The sequence below is a fragment of the Balaenoptera ricei genome, chromosome 9, assembly GCF_028023285.1.
Source record: "Balaenoptera ricei isolate mBalRic1 chromosome 9, mBalRic1.hap2, whole genome shotgun sequence".
Classification (NCBI taxonomy): Eukaryota; Metazoa; Chordata; class Mammalia; order Artiodactyla; family Balaenopteridae; genus Balaenoptera; species Balaenoptera ricei.
The window spans coordinates 15,694,507-15,719,588 of record NC_082647.1 but is presented as its reverse complement, the minus strand read 5'-3'; the positions used below and the strand labels follow the sequence as shown (position 1 = coordinate 15,719,588).

General features: G+C 37.3%; 1 protein-coding gene across 1 annotated transcript in view; it reads left to right on the top strand.

The window, feature by feature from the left end:
- Positions 1–17,985, top strand: part of AKR1D1 (aldo-keto reductase family 1 member D1) — an 85,132-nt gene extending 67,147 nt beyond the window's left edge. Inside the window, exons 6-11 of the mRNA XM_059932632.1 lie at positions 1,938–2,015; positions 5,753–5,875; positions 11,269–11,378; positions 12,063–12,228; positions 15,183–15,265; positions 17,896–17,985. Of these exons, the coding sequence (XP_059788615.1) occupies positions 1,938–2,015; positions 5,753–5,875; positions 11,269–11,378; positions 12,063–12,228; positions 15,183–15,265; positions 17,896–17,938 (603 nt within the window). The 3' untranslated portion in view covers positions 17,939–17,985. The remainder of the gene's footprint in view (positions 1–1,937; positions 2,016–5,752; positions 5,876–11,268; positions 11,379–12,062; positions 12,229–15,182; positions 15,266–17,895) is intronic.
- The last annotated feature ends 7,097 nt before the right edge of the window (positions 17,986–25,082 follow it).

Genomic DNA, 25,082 nt, shown 5'->3' with positions numbered 1-25,082 from the left:
ACAAAGTACAAAAAATCATGATAAGACATTTTAAAAAGACAAAGTTATTGCTAAACAGGAATGAGGGTCAATAGCATGGATTTTTAGAGGGTTGAGTTATTCTTCTAATAATGCCTTACAGTCAGGAGCAGGAAAGGAGTAAAAAGACAATGAGCTTATCCAAATGAAAAGGTTAGTAAAGTAAGCACAGTGGAACATCATAGAAATATCTAACATGGGTTCAGACTTGGAGAGGACTTAATTAAAATTTGGGAGAGTAAAAACTATTAATAGTAACAGAGTTCATAATGGAGATACAAGGCCATTTCAGGTCAGAAGTAAAATTAGGAAAGGCAAAAAGCAAGAAATATGGAGGGAGTCTGGAGTGGAAATAAGCCTCATAAGTGTTGAGAAGGTCAAAGGGCTTAGAAATCAGAGAGAACCAGGGTAGTTAATATGAATGATTACATGGCTTTGAGGAGAAAGGAGTCCTTTTCCTGCTCTCAGTGAAATAGAAGAAAATTGAGGTGAAATTATCTTTGCTAAAGAGGGCATGGAGAAATTGTTATCACCAGGTGAAAGTTTCATTCAGGTGAGATGGCAGAGCGAAAAATTAGGGGAAAATTTTAAGAATATAATGCATTTTATCCAATTGCTTGATTTTCAACAACAAAAAATTCCTATTATCAAGGTCTACAAAGACTTCTATGCCACCAACCAAATCCAGTAGACACTTTGTCCTCATATTTTATTTGATCTCTTTCAGCACAGTTGGCTACTGCCTCCTTCTTTAAACATTTTCATCTCATGGCTTCTATGATATCACCCTCTGGTGATTCTTTGACAGCTTCTTCCCTGCTAAACTCCAAATGTTTTGCCCAGTGCTTTATCCTCAATATTCTTGTCTTACTGAGCCATACTCTCTCTATAGGTGATTTCATCCAGTTGCATGGATTGAATACCATTTTATATGCTGAGGACTCCCAAGTTTTATCTGTACCCATGACCTCTCTCTGAGACTTCTCTGTTCTCTTCAAATATCCACTTGACTGTCTAACAGTCATTTCAAACTCAAACTATGCAAAACAAAACTCTCAATTCCTTGTCCAGCCTCAGGAGATGATTACCACCATCCACTCAAGGAATCTAGAAATCATCTTTTATTTCTATCTCATTTCCAAGCCCCTAAGAGATGGGTCCCATTTTTAAATATAGCAAAAAAGGAGAAATCTGAAAGACAATTTGCACACCATAGTCAATCTTCATTGGGAAAGTATCATCCAAAAGTTAGAGGAGGAGGTTTGACACTTACATAGTGTATGAGGTAGAAAAAAAGATGCTGAACTCCTAGAAGGCCCAAAAAAGGGAAAGAAAAGAACCACGGGGCGATTAGCCAGACCTGAGAAGTAATGTGCTATGCATTTCCCTTATACTTAAGGAACATTGCATTCATCAACTATACTTAGCTAAAGAATTTTCTCCTCTCAGCCTTAGTGATGACCTTTGGTTTCTTATAAGAGTAAGAAATTTGCTGTCCTCAACTTTGGCCAGGATAGACTATCCAAACACTGAGTCTAAAAGTCCTAATTCTCAACTTTTACTTTTCTTTAATGAGAAATTTTATCATTAAGAGAAAACTTTGTGGCTTAAGAACAACAATAATCTGTCAATAAATAAAGAATAATGAATGCTGGGGTGAGAGAATGAGACTGATGTGTCATATATGTTGGACAAATGAATTTCTGGACAGTTCCACGGGGGGAGGGGAAAAAAAAAAAAATATATATATATATATATATATATATATATATATATATATATATATATATATATATCTTGAATTGGCTTCCCAGGGCCCGGGTATATTGGAATACTGACAACTTAAATTCCATCATTTCAATCCCCAGATATAAATAAAGTTAACTACACTTTTTCTTTTTCTTTCTCTTTTTTGACAGCCTGGAGATGAATTCTATCCTAAAGATGAAAATGGCAAATGGTTATATCACAAGTCAAATCTGTGTGCCACTTGGGAGGTAAGTTCAAGTGGGCCTCTTATGTTAAAAGACTACATTTTTAAATTGTGATCTGATTATTCCTATTCGATTTACAGAGAGTTGCAACCTTTACTCCCAATGAAAAGTAGTAGTCAGGTATTTCTAACCACGAGCAAAGATGTATAAAATCTCCACTTCTGGGTGCTGCAAAATGTTTGATTTTGCTTTGATGGAAGAGAAGAATGCCAAAGATAAGGAAGAGAGAAGTGTGGGAGGAAAAAGAAAGTAAAGGAAATAAGTTCTACTGTAACACTAAATAAAAATATATAAATGAGATAAACTCACAAATTTTTTGTTTCTCAAATTGAATTTTTAAAAATCAGTAATATGATGTCTAAAAGAAACAAATGTAAAATAATATATGAAAAACTGAAAAATAATTCTGGTTCCATTTCTGAGCAGGCTGCTGGCTCTTTCCCCAAGATTATAAGAGTGAGAAACTAGGGGAAAATAATGAGAAAACCCTTATGGATTTAGGTGGGAGGCAGGTACAGATATTTTGAACTGGTTTGTTTATGAGGTAGTACGGAAGCTTTTACCTAAAGTGAGAGGCAACTCAGCAACCAGTAAGATAATATAGGAAAGGAACTATCAGAGTGATTTTTGCTCTTATTTCTCTCTTGCTATAGCCTTGGGACACACTCCACACATGTAGACACTTAGGACTCATGTTCAGATGTCTTCAGGAATCAAGTCAGAACAGCACTGAAATCTTGCACTTGTGAGAAGCTGATAAAAACATAAGTCTCTGCGTGACCTCTGGCAGTTGTTTCCTGCCTCTCCCAATTCAAACTCCAAAGGCTGGAAATGATACTCTAATGATCACCTCATTCTAATAGACTTCCCCCTGTTTAGGTTACAGCTGAGGATCTGAACTGTGGCTTGTTTTGAAGGGTGAGGAGGCATTGAGTGTGTTTTCTGCTGTCTGGGGCTCTCCACCCGAAAGACCATACACTCACTCCTGACCTCATTGGAGCTAACTAGGATTGGAGTCTGGCATTCTCCTCTAAGGGACTGCCTCACAGTGTAGCTAATATCCTCAGGAGAAAATGAGCTCAGAGCCCAAAATAACAAGGCATTTATTTCACAAGGAAACAACATATCTCAATTACATATCGCAACAAAAACAGAACAGAGGACCAAGAACTTTTTAATTAGCCAATTAATATATTCAAGGAGATAAAAAAGATATCAGCAATATGAAATAAGAACAAGAAAACATTTTTTTAAAACAAGCAAAAATAATAATTAGGAAAAATAAAAACACAGTGCAATAGATGGGATAAAAATAGAATGGATACAGAAAAGGAAAAGATGATCAGCTTAAAAGATCAGAATGAGGAAATCTCCCAATTGAAGAAGGAAAGGACAAGAAAAAATTTTAAATGTGAAATATGAAAAGCTAAGAGATGTAAATCATAAAATTAGAATTTCCAGTATCCACACAATAGAAGTCTTAGAAAAAAAGAAAGAAGAAAAAAGAAAAGGAAGTAATAATTGAAGAAAAAACCCAGAGATATTGAAAAGGCATGAATTACCAAACAGGAAAGAGAAAGAAACCCATACCTGGATGCTTTATAGTGAAATTTCAGGATGTCAAACATAAAGAGAAAATGTTAAAGCTTCCAGAGTATAGCAAACAAGCCAGTAAAGGAGACAAAATGAAATAATAAAAAATAATCAGTCTAAGAGAAGGCAGGAAAATAAGAAAAAAGGGGAAATGAATAGATGGGAAAAACAGAAAATAAATAGCAAGATGGGGGATTTAAATTCAGTGGTGTCAATAATTACAGTGTATGTAAAGAGCCTAAACAACCCAGTTAAAATGCAGAGGTTGTCAGAATGGATTAAAAAGCAAAACCCCACTATATATTATATACAAGAAACTCATTTTAAATAATAAGACATGCAACTAAGTCCATGCGCCACAACTACTGAGCCTGCGCTCTAGAGCACACATTGCCACAACTACTGAGCCTGCATGCTGCAACTACTGAAGCCCGCATACCTAGAGCCTGTGCTCAGCAACAAGAGAAAGCCACTGCAATGAGAAACCTGCACACTGCAATGAAGAGTAGCCCCTGCTCACCACAACTAAAGAAAGCCTACACACAGCAACAAAGACCCAACGCAGCCAAAAATTAAAAAAATAATAAATAAATAATAAGACACAAACAGGTTGAAAGTAAAAGGTTAAAAAAAAAAAGTAAAAGGCTAGAATAAGATGTACTAGGCTGACAGTAATCAAAAGAGAGCTGGACTAGCTATTTTAATGTCAACAAAAATTTCAGAGCAAAGAGTGTTACCAGGGATAAGGAATTTTGTTTTATAATAATAAAGGGTTCAATCCTAAACATCTATGCACCTAATAACAGAACTCCAAAATACATGAAGCAAAACTAAGAGAACTGAAAAGAGAAAAAGAATAATCCACAATTCTAGTCAGAGATTTCAAAACCTCTCTCTCGATAATTGAGATAATAAGTAGACAGAAAGTCTATAGAATATAGGAGACTTAAACATTATCAAACAACTTGACCTAATTGACATTTATAGAATACTTTTCCAAAATATAACAGAATGCTATTTTTCAAGTGCACATGGAATATTTCACAAAATAGTTCATTTTCTGAGACATAAAATGGATCTCAATACATTTAAAAATATTCTTCATGCAAAGTAGGCTGTCTGATGACATTGGAATTAAATTTGAGTCAATAACAAAAATATATCTGAAAAATCATCATATATTTGGAAACTAAGAAGATACATGTAAATAACCCATAAGATAAAGAAAAAATAACAAAATCTGAATCTATATGTACTCTATATGCTAGCAACACACAATTGGAAATGGAATTTTTTAAAAACAATGTTAAATATTTAGAGATAAATTTAACAAAATCTATGCAAGACTTATATAGTTAAAACTACAATATTTTACTGAGAGGATTTTTTTTAATTTAAATAAATGGAGAGCTGTATCATGTTCTTTGATGGAAAGATTGAATACAGATAAGTTGTTAATTCTCCCCTGATTCATGGATAGATTCAGTGCAATCCCAATGACTATCCCAAAGGAAATTGAAAAGCTGATTCTAAAATGTATAGGGAAGTGCAAAAACCATAATGATAAAGATTTAATTTACTAAGAAGATATATCAATCTTAAACACATATATACCAAATAAAATAACTTCAAAATATATAAAGCAAAAATTGATAGAATACAGAAAGACACTGGTAAATCCACTGTTACAGTGGGAGATTTCTGATATATTTCTCTAAATTATTGAAAAGCCAGGAAAAGCTAGACCTAATCTTCTATATAATGCGTGTGTATGTGTGAGAGAGAAACAAGAAGGATCTGTATCCAAAAATAGGAGAATATACATTTTCCACACATACCAGACACATAAAAATTTTCAGGTACTATACCATAAAGAAAACCTCAACAAATTTTAAGAAATAAGATCATTATTATCATGCTGGTATACATTATGAAAATACAAGGGGAAGATATGATATACAACATTTCCCCCAAATCATTCAATTACAGAATTCCTGCCTGTCTCCTCCACTTTTCTTTAGTTCACAGAATGCCTATTAATATACCCAGGGACTTTACTTTTTAAAGAATTCACAGTCACCCTTATAAATGTTTACTCTTGCTTGTGTTGAGGTTTCTTTCTTGACCCATTGGCTTTTACCCTATAGGCTTTAGAAGCTTGCAAAGATGCTGGCTTGGTGAAATCCCTCGGTGTATCCAATTTTAACCGTAGGCAGCTGGAGCTCATTCTGAACAAACCAGGACTTAAGCATAAGCCAGTCAGCAACCAGGTACAGCTTGACAAGGGGAGGGAGGTGAGGGGGAGTGTGGGGATTGGGGAATGTGGGAGAATCCGTTACTTAACAGAAAGAATCCTGGACTAGGAGTCAGGAAGTCTTGTGGTCACTTTACGTATATCTCATCATTAGACTGTGGGCAAGTCAATTTATGTCTCTTAAGAAAAAAGATTTGAAAGTTCAAATCCAAAAAGTAACCCAAACTTTTTCTGAAGAAAAATAATAATGTAGGGGGACAAAACCTACCAGATATTGACACACAGAGTATTTAAAATAATGTAAGATTAGCACAAGAACCAACATACAAATAAATAGAAAATAAGAAATACCTTAGAAACAGTCTCAAATAAAAACTTAATGTAAAATAAAATAGCACAAACTAATGACAAAGGAATTGATTTTTCAGTAAATAGTGTGGGGAAAATTGATAGTTATATAGTAACAAATATAGATCTTTGCCTCATGTTATACTCCAAAGTGTCCCTTTGATCAGGAGTTAAAAGAAGAAACAAGAAATTATTTGTGAATACTACAAAAGAATTTTAGTTTTCTGGAACTATGGATAGAAAGGGAAGCCATGGGGAAATTATAAAGAAAACCAATACATGTAATAGTATAAAAATGTTAAACCCTAAAAATATTAGAAACAAAGAGCAAACAAAATTAGATGATTATATTTAAAAATATAATAGAAAAAGGGGATCATATCCTTACGAATTAAAAGCCTAATAAAAATCAATGAGAAAAATACTAAGGCTCAAAAGAAATGAACAGAAATTCACAGAAGACAGATTGCAAGACTGGTAGACATATGAAAAATATTTAGCTGCTCTAGTAATTATGGAAATTTAAATTTAAGTGTAATTTTGTATTGTGTATCAAATTAGCAAAGTTTCTGTTTTATTTTTTAATATAGTGTTCCATGTAAGCAAGTGATGGAGTGCTGACAAATGCAAATTGGTTCCTTCCTGGAAAGCAATTTTGCAATAAGTAGCAAGAGCCTTAAAAAGTGTTTAGTTTTCGATTTCTAGGAATCCATCCTTGTGAAAAAAAAATCAGAACACCCATATGTGTGTTTGTCACAGCACTTTACGTGTGTGTTGCAGCACCATTTATCATGGCAAAAAAAAAAAAAAAAAAAAAAACACCAAAAAGGAAACAAATATGAAAAATTCAGGGAATGTTTACATAAACTTTAAAACATTTATAATATGTGAAATCTTAACAAAAAATGTTCTTGAATCACTCTTGAGGAAAAGAGAAATGGCCACGATATTAAGTGGAAAGACCAGTATACAAAACGTAACACAGTATGAAGGTGATTATATTATTTAAAAAGTGCAAATATTGGAAAGAAATATATCAAAATGCTAACCATGGCTATCTCTGGCTGTGAATTTTACAAGTAAATTCTGTTTTCTTCTTTATGCTTTTCTGTATTTCAAGTCTTCTGCAGTGAGCATATATGACTCTTATAATCACAACAAAATACTATTGTTAAATGGGGATATGACATCCTCTTCCCCCTACTTCATAAAACATTAAGAAGCTGCACTAAAAAATGCTCTTGGAACTGGTAAATATTCACAAACTTGGATTATGGTGGACTTGTTTGTTGAATTCATTGTTATTAGAAACTCAAAAGGATTCATAACAGAAAAAATGAATTACCTACATCATGACAGTAGCTCACAGCTAAATAGAAGTGTTGCCATATTTAGAAGTACCACTTCCGAACTGATACCTCAGCTAGTACTATATCATATGCTCTCAGGAACAGAGAGCAACTACCTTTGCCTTCCTCATTGATCTCAATCCATCCCTTTATTCTTAATCAATCCCCTACCCAGCATATCCTTCACATCTCCTTCCTGCACCCCTAAGAACAATATTTTGTTCTAAAAATGTTGAAGTGACAAGCAGCTTTCTTCTTACAAATGCACAGAGACAGATGGTGATTTTCGACCTGAGAATGAAAAATAGTGAAAATTTGACAGTGTGTTTCCTCATGCCAAGGAGGAAATACCCTGATCTGTTGGCACAAGAATGTCGATCAGCTTCACAAATATACCCTGAAAGAGAAGCAAGGCTTGTTGGAAGATCATAGCCTGAACCTATTCATGTGTCCTGTGGTGTCTGAAAGCAGAATATGTCAAAACTCTAGAGCTGGCACAGATCAAAGTGCAGGTCTCCCAGCCACCAGCCATGACCCTATGCCCTGGTAGGACCATCTCTACTCCAGAGATACAAAATGAGCAGCTTTCAACCCAGGAATACGGTGAGCATATTTCAGGCATTAGACAGAGTGGACACATTTCATGTGCAAGGGATACATACCTGAAGGCCTTGCCTGATTCAAAATTCACGTATTTCTAAACTAATTTTCCCATTAGACTAAATCTAACGTAAAATTTGCAAATTTTTGTATTTTTCATTGACTTCATGAACAAATTGACATAGAATATAACCTCACTCTATACTCATTCTCAGAGCCTGAGCAATCCAAGATTCCTTAGTACTCCCTATGATGTCCATGGGAAGCAATGTCCCTCCAGGCTTCGCCCCTGGCTTAGACTGTCTGAAAGCCTTCCTAGTGTCATACTGTGCTCTCCCAGCCCAGTTCAAAGGGGACTGTGGACCTATCTCAAGCCATTTAATCTCATACAAAGTTCCAACACCTAACTCTAGGAACGAAGGAAAGAAGGGAGGTAAGGAGGGATGGAGGGAAGGAAAGAAGAAGGGAAGGAGTAAGGAAACTTTCCACATTCTTCAGTTTTTCCTGATCCTATTCACCATGCCTAACTCACAGGTGTTCTGACACAGAAATTAGTAAATATTTGTTGAGTGACTTCATTAATGAAATGAAAATTCAATGCAGTTTTTCATGGAAAGACAGAAGAGGTTGGGTTAATTAATGAAAGGACTTTTGCTATTTTCCTTCATGGATTCTGCCCAGCTTCTTAACTTCACCCTGTGAGATTTTGATATCTAAAACTACAGCATTACCAAAGGGTGTTGTAAAACCCCGGACACACCAAGACGCTGACAACTTACATCAGTTTTACATAGCAAACAAGGAAAAGTAAATACTGCAGCTCCACTGGCTCATTCACAAAGGGCTCTAAGCAGTCCCTAGCAAAGAAGGAAGGCAAGTGTGCTTAGATACCTTTCTCCTTAGAAATAAGGATGACATCAAGGCCCTGCAACATCAGGAACCATCACCACCCTCTACCTTAAACTGAGCATCCGGTCCCAGCCAGAAATGACCAGCTGTACCCCATATGAAGCCCAGCCTACAACAGTCTGCAGCATCAAGAGTGATGTTTCCTAAGATTCTGGCTTTGTCCTCTCTGTATAACTCTTGTTTTCACTCATTCAACAAATGGTCATCAAGCACCTGCCTTATGCCAGGCACTGTGCTAGGTTCTAGGCATGCAAAAGTGACCAAAGACAGATATAGTCCTTGCTCTCGTGGATCAGACATTAATGAAGTCAGGAAAGTTATATGTAATTGGAAACTGAGACAGATGCTCTGAAGAAAAGGAATGTGACTCTCTGAGGTCATACGCACTTGGGTCACGTTAGCCTACCCACTCCCACCCCCACCCTCACCTCCATCCCGAGAATTTCCTTCACTGAGTGGTCCTTTAGCGATATGCCCTCAAGTTTTTTATCAAAAAACTATCTATGCAAAGATCTTTGTTATATTACATATTATATTATATATTTGAGTTTATATTACATTAACTCAAATTTTTTGTTGAGTACGGGTTTCTAGTATGTTGCCCAATGCAACTTTCTGTAAACTCCTGAATTTGTTCACAGAATGGATATTCACATACCTGTTTGTTTTATTTTTTAATTGTATTAGCCTTATTATGTATACATTTTGTATTATATATATATATATACACACACACACACAAATACACACACATATATATGTATATAGGTAAATACACATACTGTATACACATGTGCATATACATATTTAGGCCAGAGACCATAACAGCACTCCAATTGATTAGAAAGGAGTCCCTGTGGGGAAAATTAAATGTGTTTGGAGCAAGCAGGCAGGCATGAAAGTAAGGAATTCACACTTAGTCTTTAAGCAATGACGTGACATGATAAAAAAAAAATGTGTTTGAAAAGATTAGTGTACCAATAAGATGGAAAATGAGAAAGAGACCAAAGGGGGAGAGTGATGCTAGGAGTGGGAGAGGGTAAGGGAAAGAAATACAGTCCACCCTCCATATCCATGGATGCAGAACCCGCAAATACAGAGGGCCCACTGTACTACACCATTTCACAAAATGGACTTGAGCATCTGCGGATTTTGGTGTTCGCTGGGGTGGGGGGGTGTGTCCTGGAACCAATCCTACGCAAATACCTAGGGACTACCGTACTATGGACACTGTGTGTCACTTTTTAGAATTAAGAAATGTTCCCAAGTGGGGGAGAAAACAAAAGTGTCTTAGGGAAAAGGAGGGATCAAGATTATGAGGGGGCAGGGGAAAAAGAAGAAATGGGAGAAACTGACAAGGGGGAAAAAAGAGTTTATCAAATTAGAAAAAGGAAAGAAGAGCTACCTCTAAGAGCTCCAGTTTACCTTTCCACTTCATCAGTAGCATTTTCTTGTGCCTTCTAGAAATGTAACTTGTCAAGTATTTAATACTTTAGATAGTGAAAATAATAATTATATACTTAAAATACTTTAATTAAGACTTGGTTGATTTTAATTAAAAAGAAAACAAACATGTAGGTCAAAAACTACCATAGTGTTTAAGAAGAAACTTTGAGAAGAACTTTTGTTGACACATGTATTTTTAGTGCAGGAATCCTGTCAATAAGATACAGAAAATTAAACTAGGCCTACACTCGGTGGTGTAAAGAACTCTCCACCAAGAAGACAAAATTCATCTGTAAATCTAGTTTTATACATACTCTATCTCTTGTGAAAATATTCTTAGATGTTTGATAGTGAGGGACAGAGGGCTTCTGCAACATGTCACTTCTATTTACCAAGACTGTAATGTGAACCTTGAGACTGTGTTTGTTATGGAAAATTGTATTTGCTAGAATATTTACTATAAATAATAGAGTCTGTTTACTTAAAGTTTTAAACTGATAGCTGTAAAAATTGAATTTGTCCCCCAATTATTTTAGGATTAACCCACAGTTGGTGACCTCACTAACCTTGTTTTAATTCATCTCACCCATATATGAACAATGTAAACTTCCTTGTTGGGAAAAATATTTAAGATTTGCCTTGCTATCCAGAATACTTTGCAATCGATTTTATTGAAGAACTTTTTACAAACTATATAAAATTGCATTCATCCAAAAGCCCTTAATTTTGTGCTCTGCTCTCCAATGCAACCACATAGGTTGAATGCCATCCATATTTCACCCAGCCAAAACTCTTGAAATTTTGCCAACAACATGACATTGTCATTATTGCATACAGCCCTTTGGGGACCTCTAGGAATCCATCCTGGTAAGTAATGCTGTCTGTCTCCTCAGGAAGTATATTTCCTTTGGTGTAGAGTATGAGGCTAATGTAAATTGCTTGACTGAAATGACTGTTCAGCTGTGTGATCTTAAGGAAGTAATTTCTTCAAGTCATTCTCCACATATGCAAATTAGAGCTAACAAAACCTTCCTCACTGAGGTGTTGTAATAATTGATTAGACTCTACCTGTGAAAGTGCCTACCAGTACCTTATTATTTGACAAAGAGTCTCTATGGCCATATTCTGAAATTTTTGAATTTTTAAAATTTCTGTATTCAGTGGCAACACTTCACATTCCACAGACTTAAGTAGAAATTTTTCTACTCTAAGATGATTCCAAGAGTTGTGCCTTTGTTTCTTCTACTTCAGTCTTCTTGCCTTCCCCTGTATGCCTACTTCCAACCCCATTCTCTCTATAAGATCCATCAAAGCAATATTATTTACCCTCTGGAAGAGGCAGCTCTGTGAATCTGCCTGTCTTGATCTTCCCATACTAAGAGCAAGTCTTCCGAATACTCTGCACTCAGAGAAGTTGGTTACAGGTGACCTGAAGTGTTCTGGATAGGTTACCAGGTGAATGGGGGTCAGAGGAGGAGGGTGATTGGTAAACCACTGGTTCTCATTACTCGGACTAAATATGATGCATGTTTCGATTTTTTTTTTTTAAAGGGTGAATGTGTCTTCCCCACCTTTGTTAAAGGATGCACTTCTAAACTCACTGGGGAAAAAATACAATAAGACAGCAGCTCAAGTTGTTTTGCGTTTCAACATCCAGCGAGGAGTGGTTGTCATTCCTAAAAGCTTTAACCCTGAAAGGATCAAAGAAAACTTTCAAGTAAGAGAACTGCTTCTGGAAATGTAAAAAGTAGGGTATTTTTTTTTTTTTTTTAGAGAATTTTGTGTTCAGATTAATAAGAAAGTTGCAATGCCTTCATATGTCATTTTATACCAGCTCCCCGACCCACTCCGCCCATACCTGGATTTAATTTTAGCTGAATTTGAGACAATTCCTAGTAATTCAGGGATTTCTTTGCTGCTTGTAGGCTACCTAGCTCCTTTATTTCTTCTGTTTCCTTACCTATTGACTCTGGACACTACCTACTCCCTTCCCCACCAGCACAGCAGGAATAGAAGGTATAGAATTTGAAATTCGTAACAGTCAACTTTCCACCTTCTTAATGGCTCTGGAAAAAGTCGGGGACAAATTTGGAAATTATTGAAGAGGATCATTTAGACTTCATAAATGCCAACCCCCTTTGTTTCCTCTATAAGTAATCTGTAATCAGCATTATAAATTATAGGTGAGAAAAGAGGCCACTAGACAATGGAGTGATTAGTTTACTGTGCTACTTCCAAAGAATAAACTGCTAGGTAAATGCAGCCATAGAAAAGTACCATGTAAAGTTAATCAGTTACCCATCAGTTAATAATTTAAATTTCAAAAGTAAGTTGTTTTTTGTCTTACTTATAATTAAAGATAAAAATGAGATAGTATTTATCCCCTCAGATAGGAAAATAATCAGAATGTTAACAGTGTGTGGGAAAACAGGCAGTTTCATATAATACTATTAGAAACATAAATTGATGTAAGATTTGGAGAAGGATGTCATTTTTCCAGATCCATCAAAATTCAAACATACATGTCCATTGACCCAACAATCTTTTCCCATAGATGTATTTGCATATTCATGCACACATATACAGATGTTTATTACAGCATACTTTATCAGCTAAAAAAAACTGGAAACAATTTTCAATACGATATTGTAAAACAAATTATGATATATTTGTACAATGAAATAGTATATAGGCATTTTTATTCATTTTTCTTTTTTAACAGAACTCTACTGAGGTGTAATTGAAATGCAATGAACTGAACATAAAGTATAAAATTGGAAAAGTTTTGACATATGTACACACCCATGAAACCATCACCACAATCAAGATAATGAACATATCTAGCACCTCCAATAGTCTCTTCATGCCCTTTTATAATCTATCCCTCCCGGTCCCCAATCCCAAGCAAGCACTGATTTGCTTTCTATCCCTATAGGCTAGTTTGCATTTCCTAGAATTTCAAATAAATGAATTCACACAGTATGTGTGCTTTTATATCCATTTTTAAATAATAAAGTGAAAATATAAGTACTGACATGGGAAGACATCCATGATATTAGACAATTATCTTCAGAGCTTTTTTGCTACCACATGAAGGAATGGAATTCAAACTTACCAAAGAAAAAGAGACATAATTTATTGCCTCTCATAACTGGAAAGTCCAAGGATAGGTCAGACATGACTGGACACAGGTATTCAAATGATTTATAAAAGGATTGAGTTCTCCCCACCCCCTTTCTCCACATGGTGGTACACACAGATTAATATGGGTTAATCTGTTACCCACATTTAGTAAAGATGATCACAGATAAAGGCTTCTGTCTCTGTCAATCCCTGCTTGTCCCTTTATGGGTCATTGGCTACTCCCATAATAATCACTGTGTCTAATGAACAAGATACCTTGATTGGTCCCCTGGGCTACATCCCTATTCTCATGCTGAAGGAGGTGAGGTCATGTGACAAGTAGCCCTACTAGGTGCGGGAAGGTGTTAAAGAAAAAGGAAGCTTGTAAGGATTTCTTTTATAAGTGACTGGTTCATTCATGACTGTTTTTATGTTATAATAAATTTCCTTCTACAATCTCATAACTCCAATTCTTGGATAATAAATAATCAAAGGAAAGAATGCTCTGAAAAGACCACTTGGAAACAATCCTCGGGGGAATGACTAAGTAAATCGTATTACATCTATACTACGGATATAGTGGTTAAATAAATAAAGTCAGTCTATATATTTTGACAGAAAAGATCACTAAGACATATTATGTGAATGAGATAAAGTTGCAGAATAATAGAAATATGATACAATTATTGCATTTTGCTCTTGCTGTGTTGAATGTTTGGAAGGAATCTGTGGGAAGGGGAATAGGACTGGGGTGGTGGGTATCAAGAGACACTTTTGTTTTTTTCACTCCGTAAATGTCCATGTACTTCTGTAGTGTTTCATTTCTTTACAAAAAGCATATATTCATGTATTACTTTTACAATTAAAATTTATTCATGTAAATTACTAAATTAAAAGTTAAGGGATAGAAAGATAAAACAAGAGAAATTATAAACAAATCAACTGTTAAAAATATAAATAAGGTAAAATAAACTATTAAAATGTTCATAAAGGACGATTATAAAACCAAGGTACAAACTGTACAAGCTAAGAAAAAAACAAAACAATGAAAAAGTAACTAGAATTAAAAGGTAGATAAAGAGACATTAAAAATGACAAGAGAAAGGATTAAGATGATGAACCAAAGCAAATTAAAAGTTAAAAAGAATACATAAGCAAATTTAGAGAGTAGGGAATATTTTTGTTAAAAAAAAAAAAAGTGCATGAAGGCCATAGTCCAGAATCAAAAGTTCAGCATCTTATACCAAAATAATAAGAATTCTTCACTTTTAGATTTTTAGGAGATGTTCTGAATGCATATTGTTTCAGAACATTTGAAATTTCTTGCAAGATGTCCCCAGCAGGATTGTCTTAAAGACAAAGGGCAGAAAGAATTCCACCTCCACATGGGTGGGGTGGCCCCCCTGCACTAGCCCAACTCCTCTAAGACATTTGCAGAGATGTTCATAAATCTTTGAAGTGCTCCCACCGCTGGCCTCACTCCCTGATCCCAAGCTTGACCCATCTTCTACTATTATAAATGTCTGTTTTTTGTTTCTGTTATTTCAGATCTTTGACTTTTCTCTCACTGAAGAAGAAATGAAGGGCATTGAAGACTTGAATAAAAATGTCCGCTTCGTGGAAATGCTCATGTGAGTTCTGGGGGATCATTAATCAGGTTCTGCGCAGTGATGTTGGATTGTCAAGCGTCAACCAACAGGCTCTCATGAACCGGGACCGTGTCCGTGGAAGGCACAAGGGTAAAGGCCGGTGGGCAGCATATTCTGAATTAGGAACTTCCTACAAACCTACATTTTTGTTTAAAAGAATATTTCTGACATTTATGACATTCCCATTGGTTAGGTTAAGGCATCACAGGCTAAAAACATTGAGGAGAATTAAATCACTGTTTTCGTATGTTAATACAACAGCAGCACAGATATGCAAACACCATATTTATTTCTTCCTTAGAAATCAAAGTGGGGGCTTCCCTGGTGGCGCAGTGGTTGAGAGTCTGCCTGCCAATGCAGGGGACATGGGTTCGAGCCCTGGTCTGGGAAGATCCCACATGCCGCGGAGCAACTAAGCCCGTATGCCACAACTACTGAGCCTGCGCATCTGGAGCCTGTGCTCCGCAACAAGAGAGGCCGCGATAGTGAGAGGCCCGCGCACCGCGATGAAGAGTGGCCCCCACTCGCCGCAACTAGAGAAAGCCCTCGCACAGAAACGAAGACCCAACACAGCAAAAATAAATACATAAATAAATTTATAAAAAAAATCAAAGTGGGCACAAATTAGAGCAAAGCTGTCAACAAGAACGATTTCTGGGAGAGAAGCATTAGAGTGTAGTAGAAAGAGCACCAGGTTGAGTTTTAGACAAATGTTTGCCTGTAAGATTTGGAGCTTCTGGCTTCACCTATTGTCTGACTTCCCACAAGCAAAATTCCTTCGAAGTGTTGCCAAATTTAACTATCAACTGAAGTAACCCTTTATTCTCTGAATATTACAGAGCCTTAAAAATTAAAAAAAAGAATATAGTTCATGTATATATACACACGTAAATATTTGTATACATACATACCCACATTTTTTCTTCTTAATCATTCTTCATTAGTATTCCTAGTTCTTGAAATCACCTGGATAGTATTCTTCTTTTTACAACCTTCTCTTTAAGTGAGCATTTAGAAAATGCTTGTTAAGATGGTTCGTATAGTTTGGGCGCTTATCTTATTGGTCCCACTATTTTTCATGAGTCAGAATGTATGGACTATGCTAACACTGAATTTCTGAATCAATTTCTGAATTAATAAACAGCTTTCTAATGTGAATTTTCCAGGGGAAAAACTATTTGAAATCAAGAAGCACCTCCTAGCCTCAAGAACATAAAAGTAAACACAAACACAGAACTAACAGGTTAATTAACAGCTCTTGAAGATAAACTATTTCTATTGAATAAATATCATTCAATTAAAAAGAAATAGTAAGAGATAGCCAATCCACCAATGTGCTGTTTTTTGGGGTTTTTTTTACAGTTGGTTGGTGACATTATCTGGTTTGACAATTGACATTTTATTTATTTATTTATTTATGGCTGTGTTGGGTTCTCATTGCTGCACACGGGCTTTCTCTAGTTGCAGTGAGCAGAGGCTACTCTTCGTTGCGGTGCGCGGGCTTCTCATTGCAGTGGCTTCTCTTGTTGTGGAGCACGGGCTCTAGCCGCACGGGCTTCAGTAGTTGTGGCATGCGGGCTCAGAAATTGTGGCTCACAGGCTCTAGAGCACAGGCTCAGTAGTTGTGGCACACAGGCTTAGTTGCTCCATGGCATGTGAGATCTTCCCGGACCAGGGCTCCAACCCATGTCCCCTGCATTGGCAGGCGGATTCTTAACCACTGCACCACCAGGGAAGCCCGACATTTGACATTTTTAATACCTAATTCTAGCAACACTGGGAAAATAACTCATCGCATCAGGAAATAACTAGAAAAATCAAAAAGGAGAAACAAAGATTAGGCCCCATTGATCAAAAAAATGTATCATTTAGGGATGCTGGGCCAAGGTTCTGCTGCTTTTCATCCGGCTGATCCTTGATATTTGAGAGCCTTCTTTGGTTTTGTTTTATATTTTAATTTAAAGCTCATAGTACTTGCAGAGAACTAAATCTTAGGTGTGCTTCAGTACAGGCACACATACACTCCAGTCCTTTTATAGACTGTTTCACCATTTTTATTTAAGAGATAGATTCATCATTATCATCACCGTCATCATCATCATGGAAACTAACTTTGCTGGTCATCAACTTTCTAAATCTCAAACTTTCAACTCTCAAGAGGTCTAGTGATAGGGGCAAGTAAAAACTCTGAGAAGAGACTGACACTGATTCATAATAGAGTTTTGAAGAGAAATGCTTATGTGGTTTATTGAAATGGGAGGCAGTTTATATCAAGAGAGCAGGAGGCGGAAGAAGTTGGGACAAAGTGTGTAAGTAGGCAGGTATTGTTCACCTCCTGTGCTTTTGTTCTAAGAAAGTGTTAATGTGGAGACAACTAGCCTTCCCCCCCACAATCCCCCCACCCCACACTTACACCCAGGGTGCTATCTGGGGCTTCAGTAAAAGGTGCTGGCTTGAGGGGAAACAGGGGAGGAGAATGGGCATGAAACAGAAATGGAATGAGTAAGAGAAAGAGGGAAAGGTCGGTGAAGTTACCAAAGGATGCTAGTAACACATACAGCCATGCAGCATTTGAAGTGAACTTTTTCCCTTTGGGGGAATTGTTTTGGCAGGTGGTGTGACCATCCTGAATACCCATTTCATGAGGAATACTGACTTCAGAGAGCTCCGCAACAGATATTTTCCCTCCTATATGTGCCAGGACTTTGGGCTGGGTGGTTCCTCCAGCTATGGAAATCAAAGGAGTTTACTGTCTTCAGATGAAATGGTGATGGAGACACACTTAACTTTTGTGTAGTGTAAGTGACTTTGACTTAGCTATGTGGGGGGAAAAAAATAGGTTTAAATCTGTTGAAATAACTTGGAAATTATCAGCTAATATTTTATTAAATCAATGTCTTCTGGGTTTCAGAAAGAAAAATATTAGGCTTTAGAAAAGACTTCAAAGGCAACATATGAAGATAAATAACACATGAATTCGGATACTGCTGCCATGGGTAGTCTGAGTTCTTTAGCAGTTAACAGGGCAACAGCAAGGATGGAGAGCTGGACCATGCCAGTGTGCTGGCAGTGGTCTTGATGGTTTGGACCATTGACTGTAATACAGACACAGCCAAGGTAAGATCCACACATGCATTATTAACAGGGAAGTGATTTGCTTCACCTTGAGTAGAGAGAGAGGGCTAAGTATAGAAAAGTCTTACTATAGAGCTAATTAAACACCTCAGTGGTCAACAAAGCCATACTGATTTGGTTGTTGTTTGTTTCCATCCAATGTGTGTTGGTGTAGCTTTTATCCAGCTTGAGAGATGGATAATTGCTTGTTCTCTCTTGCATGCTTTAAAGGGCCTGAGCTTCAGTAAGCTAGTGATCCATGCTAACACTGCCTGCCACTCTTGCCCCCATTCTTTATACGACCACCATTATGCAAAGTGGCTTGAGACAACCTGCATACCCTGTATTGTAAAATAGTCCACAGACCATTATTTCAAAAGAAGACATATAAAAAGGAAGCTTTAGGAAACATATTGAAAGAAGAGGTTTTATAGAATCATTAGACTTAAGACTTTGAAAGTTATTGGGATAACTGAATTTTGAGAAAGTAGCAAGTTCAAAAGAACGCTGATAATTTTACTATATGGAAATTTTTTTAAGTGAATAAAAAGATTATTAGAATTCCATAGTAGAGGTGTACCTATTTTCAATCCAGCCAGAGCAATATATTTTATTCATTCATATTAAGTCACTCTCACAGGGCAAGAGAGCGCTTCAAAACTTCAAAACATCAAAACAAACTTATGTTTGTCCAAGATCAATTGCTTATAATCTTCCATGATCTGAAAACATACATTTCTGAGAAATTATCATTAAAAAAAATTGATCTCTACTTATTGTTTCCAATAATTCTAATATGAATACTTACAATGCTATTTTCTGGAAAATATCTCATTCACAAGAAATAATAAAAATGATGATTTATTCTACCACATGAATCTCTATTTTGTTGCTTGGGGTGGGGGAAATCATCTGAATTCATTTAAATTAGAGACCTTTGGTTGAATTCCTACTGTACATTTAGCACTGGGAAGATAGGGAAGATAGGAAGAAAAGGGAGTACCATAATGAAAGAACAGAAACTCAAGTCCTGACCTCTACTGTCAAAACTCTTCAAAATATTTCAGGGGGCTGGTGTGGAAGAAGGACCACACCTATCAAACCATTTTTTAAAGACAGGCATTGGAAAAGAGTCCCACTATTTGTCAGGGGAAATGTATACATGTATTTCTAAAGATTGGAAGAGGGGAATTCTCTCTTAGCCTTAACAGAGATGGAGGAAAAAGAGTTGGAGACAGAAAACAGAAGGTCAGGAAAGAGTGATGGTCTGCATGAGTTTCTGCATGTCACTTCTCCCTTCACTCTCATTCCTCTCAAGCTTCCCATCTATTTTGGGATAAACTGTATGCCCCCAAAATTCATATGTTGAAGTCCTAGCCCGTAGTACCACAGAACGTGACTTTATTTGGAAATAGGGTCATTGCATATGCGATTAGGTAAGATGAAGTCATACTGGAGTATGGCAGACACTAATCCAGTATGATTGGTATCCTTATAAAAAGGGGAAACTTGGACACAGGCAACACACAGGGAGAGCACCATGTGCAGACAGAGGCAGAGATCAGGGTGATGCTTTTACAAAGATGTCCAGCAAACCACCAGAAGCTAGGTGAGAGGCATGGACCAGATTCTCCCTCATAGCCCTCAGAAGGAACCAACCCTGCCAACACCTTTATCTCGGACTTCTGGTCTCTAGAACTGTGAGACAACAAATTTCTGTTATGTAAGTGGCCAGTTTGTGGCACTTTGTTCAAGCAGCCCTAGCAAGCAAATATACCATCTCTCAGTCAAGATTTCCAGTCTCTCAAGCTGACACCAGCAGTAAAAATGGCCTTACTTAGTCAATGCTTTACTGAGCTCAGGTTTTGAGGACCAGTATTTTTGACCTTCTTGGGGACTTTTGCAACCCCAAAGATGTTTGTTAACCCAAATCAATCTCTTTCCTAATCAGAGGCCTCTAATGGAATATGGAGTAAGATACATCAATAGTTACATAACCTGCCTGGAAAAGGAGAGGAGGCCAACAGCGTGCCCACTGAGCCATAAAAACACATGGACCAGAACAGCAAGAACTTTCTGCCCCAGCCCGCAGAATGTTTTTTGTTTGCCCATCACTGACTATTCTCCTTGGAAGACCTCCCTCAGGCACTGTCTTCCATAGATAATGACACAGAGGTTATTGGAAGAGGCCACAAGAGGCACATAGGCACCAATCCCAAGTCTGCAGGCTTCAACACTGCGACGTGCTGCACACTTCTTGACCACAGTTTTGGAAATTTAAAAGGTTGAGGTAAATTATATTTCCCAGGCTTGGTATTTCTCTGGAACTCCCTTAAAATTTTAAGCTTTCACTGGTGACTTCAATTTCTGACCATTCCAAACTAGTAACAAAATCATGATATCTTGTGGAGCCCTGGTCCTTGAATGTGAACCCTCCTGGAATCTGAACTGTACCCACCATGTTTCTACCTCCAGATACCAAATCCCCAAGTTCTCACTTCTCTTGATGGGGGCAAGGGGTGAGGAGGGATAGATAATCACTTTTAATCTCCTCTGGGCACTGGTATTTTAGCTAGATTGAGAGCTGAGATGCAGAATATGGTGGGAGGGAGTAGCAGTGGTCTTGACAAAAGTACATGGACTTTGCAGGTCCCCCCCTTAAATCTGGCCATTGGTAAATCTTCCTACAAAGACTATGTGGCATCCTTAGGAGCATGAGGGCCCCTTTAATCCTGTCTTGGGGGTTGTCAGGAAGAGATAAAATTGCCAAAGGACAATTTGGAGCTGGGTAGCCCTCACTTTATGTCCTGCTGAAGTTGGTCACATGTTGGTCAGAGAGGAGCAGCTAGTGGAAATGATTGAACATATGTTTTTAAACTGTGTTGCTATTTGATATGTACTATTGAGCATTTTTATTGACATTCGTATATAAGACTATTGTGTAGTTTTGTGTGTACTCTTTAATTAGTTTCTATTATCAAATTGTGCTCCTTTCATTGTTAAAAGGAGAGAGTGAGATTTTCTTTCACACTTTCCACTCTAGAACAAATTAAATTTAAATGATTTATTTCTTAAAGTATTGGTGGAATTCGCCTGAGAATTGCCTCTCTGTCAATAGAGAGCCTGTACATTTTCTATTTCATCTCAAATAAATTTTGCAAATTTATCTTTTCTATAATTTATCAATGTCATGTATTTAGCATATGGAGGTATATTTGTTCATTTAGTCAACAAGTTTTTTGTGTGCCACTATGGTAGTCTCTATCCTCGGCAGTTGGGATATTTCAGTAAACAAAAGTCCCTGAGCTCTCATACACGCCTGTACTCTTCCAATTCCTTTAATTTTCCTAAACATGTGGTCACCTCCCTCTTCCAATTCTTCTTTTGTATGTCTATGGTTTTGTTTTGTAATTAATTAGTGGTTTATCAAGTTATTTTTTATTTTTCCTGGATTTCATTTAGACCAAATTTCCCAAAGGAAAGAAAATTCATTGACTACTGCTGTCTTTCTGTTTCTTAATTCATTCATATCTCATTTTCTTTTACTTATCTCTTGTCTGTTTTTTATAACTCATCCATAGACTTCTAACTTCTTAGGTTGAATATTTATTTCATTGATTTTTGTTGGTTTTTCTTGTGTAGTAATATATACATCGAATATAATGAATTGTCCATTGAGTACTGTTTTAGTTAAGATTTCTTAAGTCGATTTTGTAATTTTCCAGATATTCTGAGTTTTGGGTTTGCTTTCTTCTTTAATAGTTGTTTACAAGAGTTCCTGTCTTACTTTAATTTCTAGTGTTAGAGCTTTTTTTCTAGCTTTTATATTCTACTTTTAATCATGCTGAGCTAAGATATCATCAGTCAATGTTTTCAACATTTCATGGAATTGTGACAAGATACATTCTATTTTAAAGTATTGAGTTGGATATAATGGACATATAATCCTGTGTTATACATTTTTATCATCTAGTATTAGAAGAGCTATTTGAGTGAGTGGTTCTTTCTTTTAAACAGTGATTCTTAACTGGGTGTTAAGACATTTGGCAGTGTCTAGAGACATTTTTGATTGTTACAGCTGGTGGGGGTGGGGAGAGGTGATATTGGCATTTAGTAGGAAGAGGCCAGGGATGTTGCTAAACATCCTGCAATGCACAGAACAGCTCCCACAACAAAGAATTATCTGGGCCAAAATGTAATTTTTGCTGAGATTGAGAAACCCTGCTATCAGAAGAGTCTTTCTTGATAGATGTTAAAATGTGCTGATTCCTAATGCCATAATTTCAATTTATTGCATATAACTGAAAACTAATCCATTTAGCCTCATGTTTATAGTGCTTGAAGTAAACTGTCCATCTTTTATAATTCAGCTATGTTTTTTCTTGTGTATTTTATCTTTTCTCAGATTATTAAACTGCTAATGGATGCCATGCTTTTAGTATTTGAGTTTAAAACACATGGGCAAACGAGCCCCAATGAAAATAAGTTAATGCAGGAAACCAGGCTTCCCTGGTGGGTCAGTGGTTAAGAATCCGCCTGCCAATGCTGGGGACACGGGTTCAAGCCCTGGTCCGGGAAGATCCCACATGCCACAGAGCAACTAAGCTCGTGCACCACAACTACTGAGCCTGTGCTCGAGAGCCTGCGAGCCACAACTACTGAAGCCTGCATGCCTAGAGCCTGCACTCTGCAACAAGAGAAGCCACCGCAATGCGAAGCCCGCGCACCGCAAGAAAGAGTAGCCCCCGCTCGCCGCAAATAAAGAAAGCCCGTGCACAGCAAAGAAGACCCAACGCAGCCAAAAATAAATAAATAAATTTTTAAAAAATTAATTTCTTCAGTATGAATCAAGAGAAAAATTGCTCTAATAACAGACCGCCATTGAAAAATAGAAGCAATCTGAAAGATTAGATTAAGCTGGTAACTACTTTACTTCTTGTCCCAAATTTCTTTTTTTTTAATTAATTAATTAATTTATTTATTTATGGCTGTCTTGGGTCTTTGTTGCTACACACAGGCTTTCTCTAGTTGCCACGAGCGGGGGCTACTCTTCGTTGCGGTGCGCAGGCTTCTCATTGTGGTGGCTTCTCTTGTTGCGGAGCACGGGCTCTAGGTGCGCAGGCTTCAGTAGTTGTGGCACGTGGGCTCAGTAGTTGTGGCTTGTGGGCTATAGAGCTCAGGCTCAGTAGTTGTGGCACACCGGCTTAATTGCTCTACGGCATGTGGGATCTTCCCGGGCTAGGGCTTGAACCCGTGTCCCCTGCATTGGCAGGCAGATTCTTAACCACTGCACCACCAGCAAAGCCCGCCATGTTTGTTCTTTAGGCTGAAACCTATTTCTTTCTAATCAAAGTGAATACTGTTCCGGAAGAGAGCAGGTAACACAATATTGAGACTGGAGAAACAGATCACAACCTGGGAAACTTCAAAAAACCACACAAAAGGTAGGATTAAAAACAGAAAAGAGCAAAGCTGATTTTGGCATTTACTTCCAGGATAAAGCCATGGAGTGGGGGAGGCGGAGAAGAAGTGACAATAGCGGGAGGATTAAAGGCTACCCTTGGCCATATGAGAACCAGTGTATTATAACTGAAGAAGAACAGATTTTACCACCTCAAAATACTCCACATTGGCGTAAGAATTATTTTGTGCTGAAGACAATTGAGAAGAAACAGATATAAGAAATCTCTGTTCTCCCCCGATTTGCCTAAAAGGAGGAAATAAACTTACAAAGTGTCCCTCCTCCCTCTCTACCAGGAAGGACAAAAGTTCAACTGCTGGAGACAACTTTAGATCCTTATCAGTCTGGAGATGGCACCAGAGGAATTTACATAACAAACTTTGCTAACTAGACCTTATCTTCTGTTAGTCTCCCATATATTTGTCCTCCCACAATTTGCTGCCCCTAGACTCAAAGTCCTTTTCTGTTGTCTTGTCACTTCTCAAAAAATGTATTGCTCCTTTGTTAAGATGTTATGTAAGACCTAGTTCTAACCAAGCCTTTGAGTTACTCATCTCTGGGAACTCCCATGTGTAACATGCATGAATACACATGTTTGTAAACTTCTGTTTGTTTTTCTCTTGTTAATCTGTCTTCTGTCAGTCCAATCTACAGGGCTCCAGCTGCAGAACCTAAGATGGGTAGAGGAAGAGATTCGTCCTCACCTATAAGACTATGTCAGGTAGAAGCTCGTGGTTTCCTTTTAATAAGGGAGGCAAAGAAGCCAATGACATGAGCAATCATCATGGAAACCATAAGACCAGTTGTCTCTTCTTGCCAACTCCACCTGCCTTCTGGGCAAGAAGCCTCTGAAAGAAAAGTTAAACTCTAAGGTGAACTATGGAAAACTGAGGAACAAGAGCAGAACACAGTTTACACCAGCCAACTCCAAAGAAGACAGCAACAGGGCTTTGCCTAAAACGGCCTTGAGCAATTGGTAGTCTAGGAGGCAGAACCATATAGCTACGAGGCTCCAAATGCACTGCTGATGTTCAAAATTCCAGGAGCATTCTTCAAAGGTGTGTGGCACGAAAAGGACGGCCCATATACACAGGTGTCATCAGTCACAGCTGCACCTGACTATTAGCACCATCAATTTCCACCTCCATTCCCAGGCTTTTTAAACTGGAAACTGCATTTTGAGCAGGTGGTAGAGCCTGCCAGGAATGCCTCACATGTATTTCC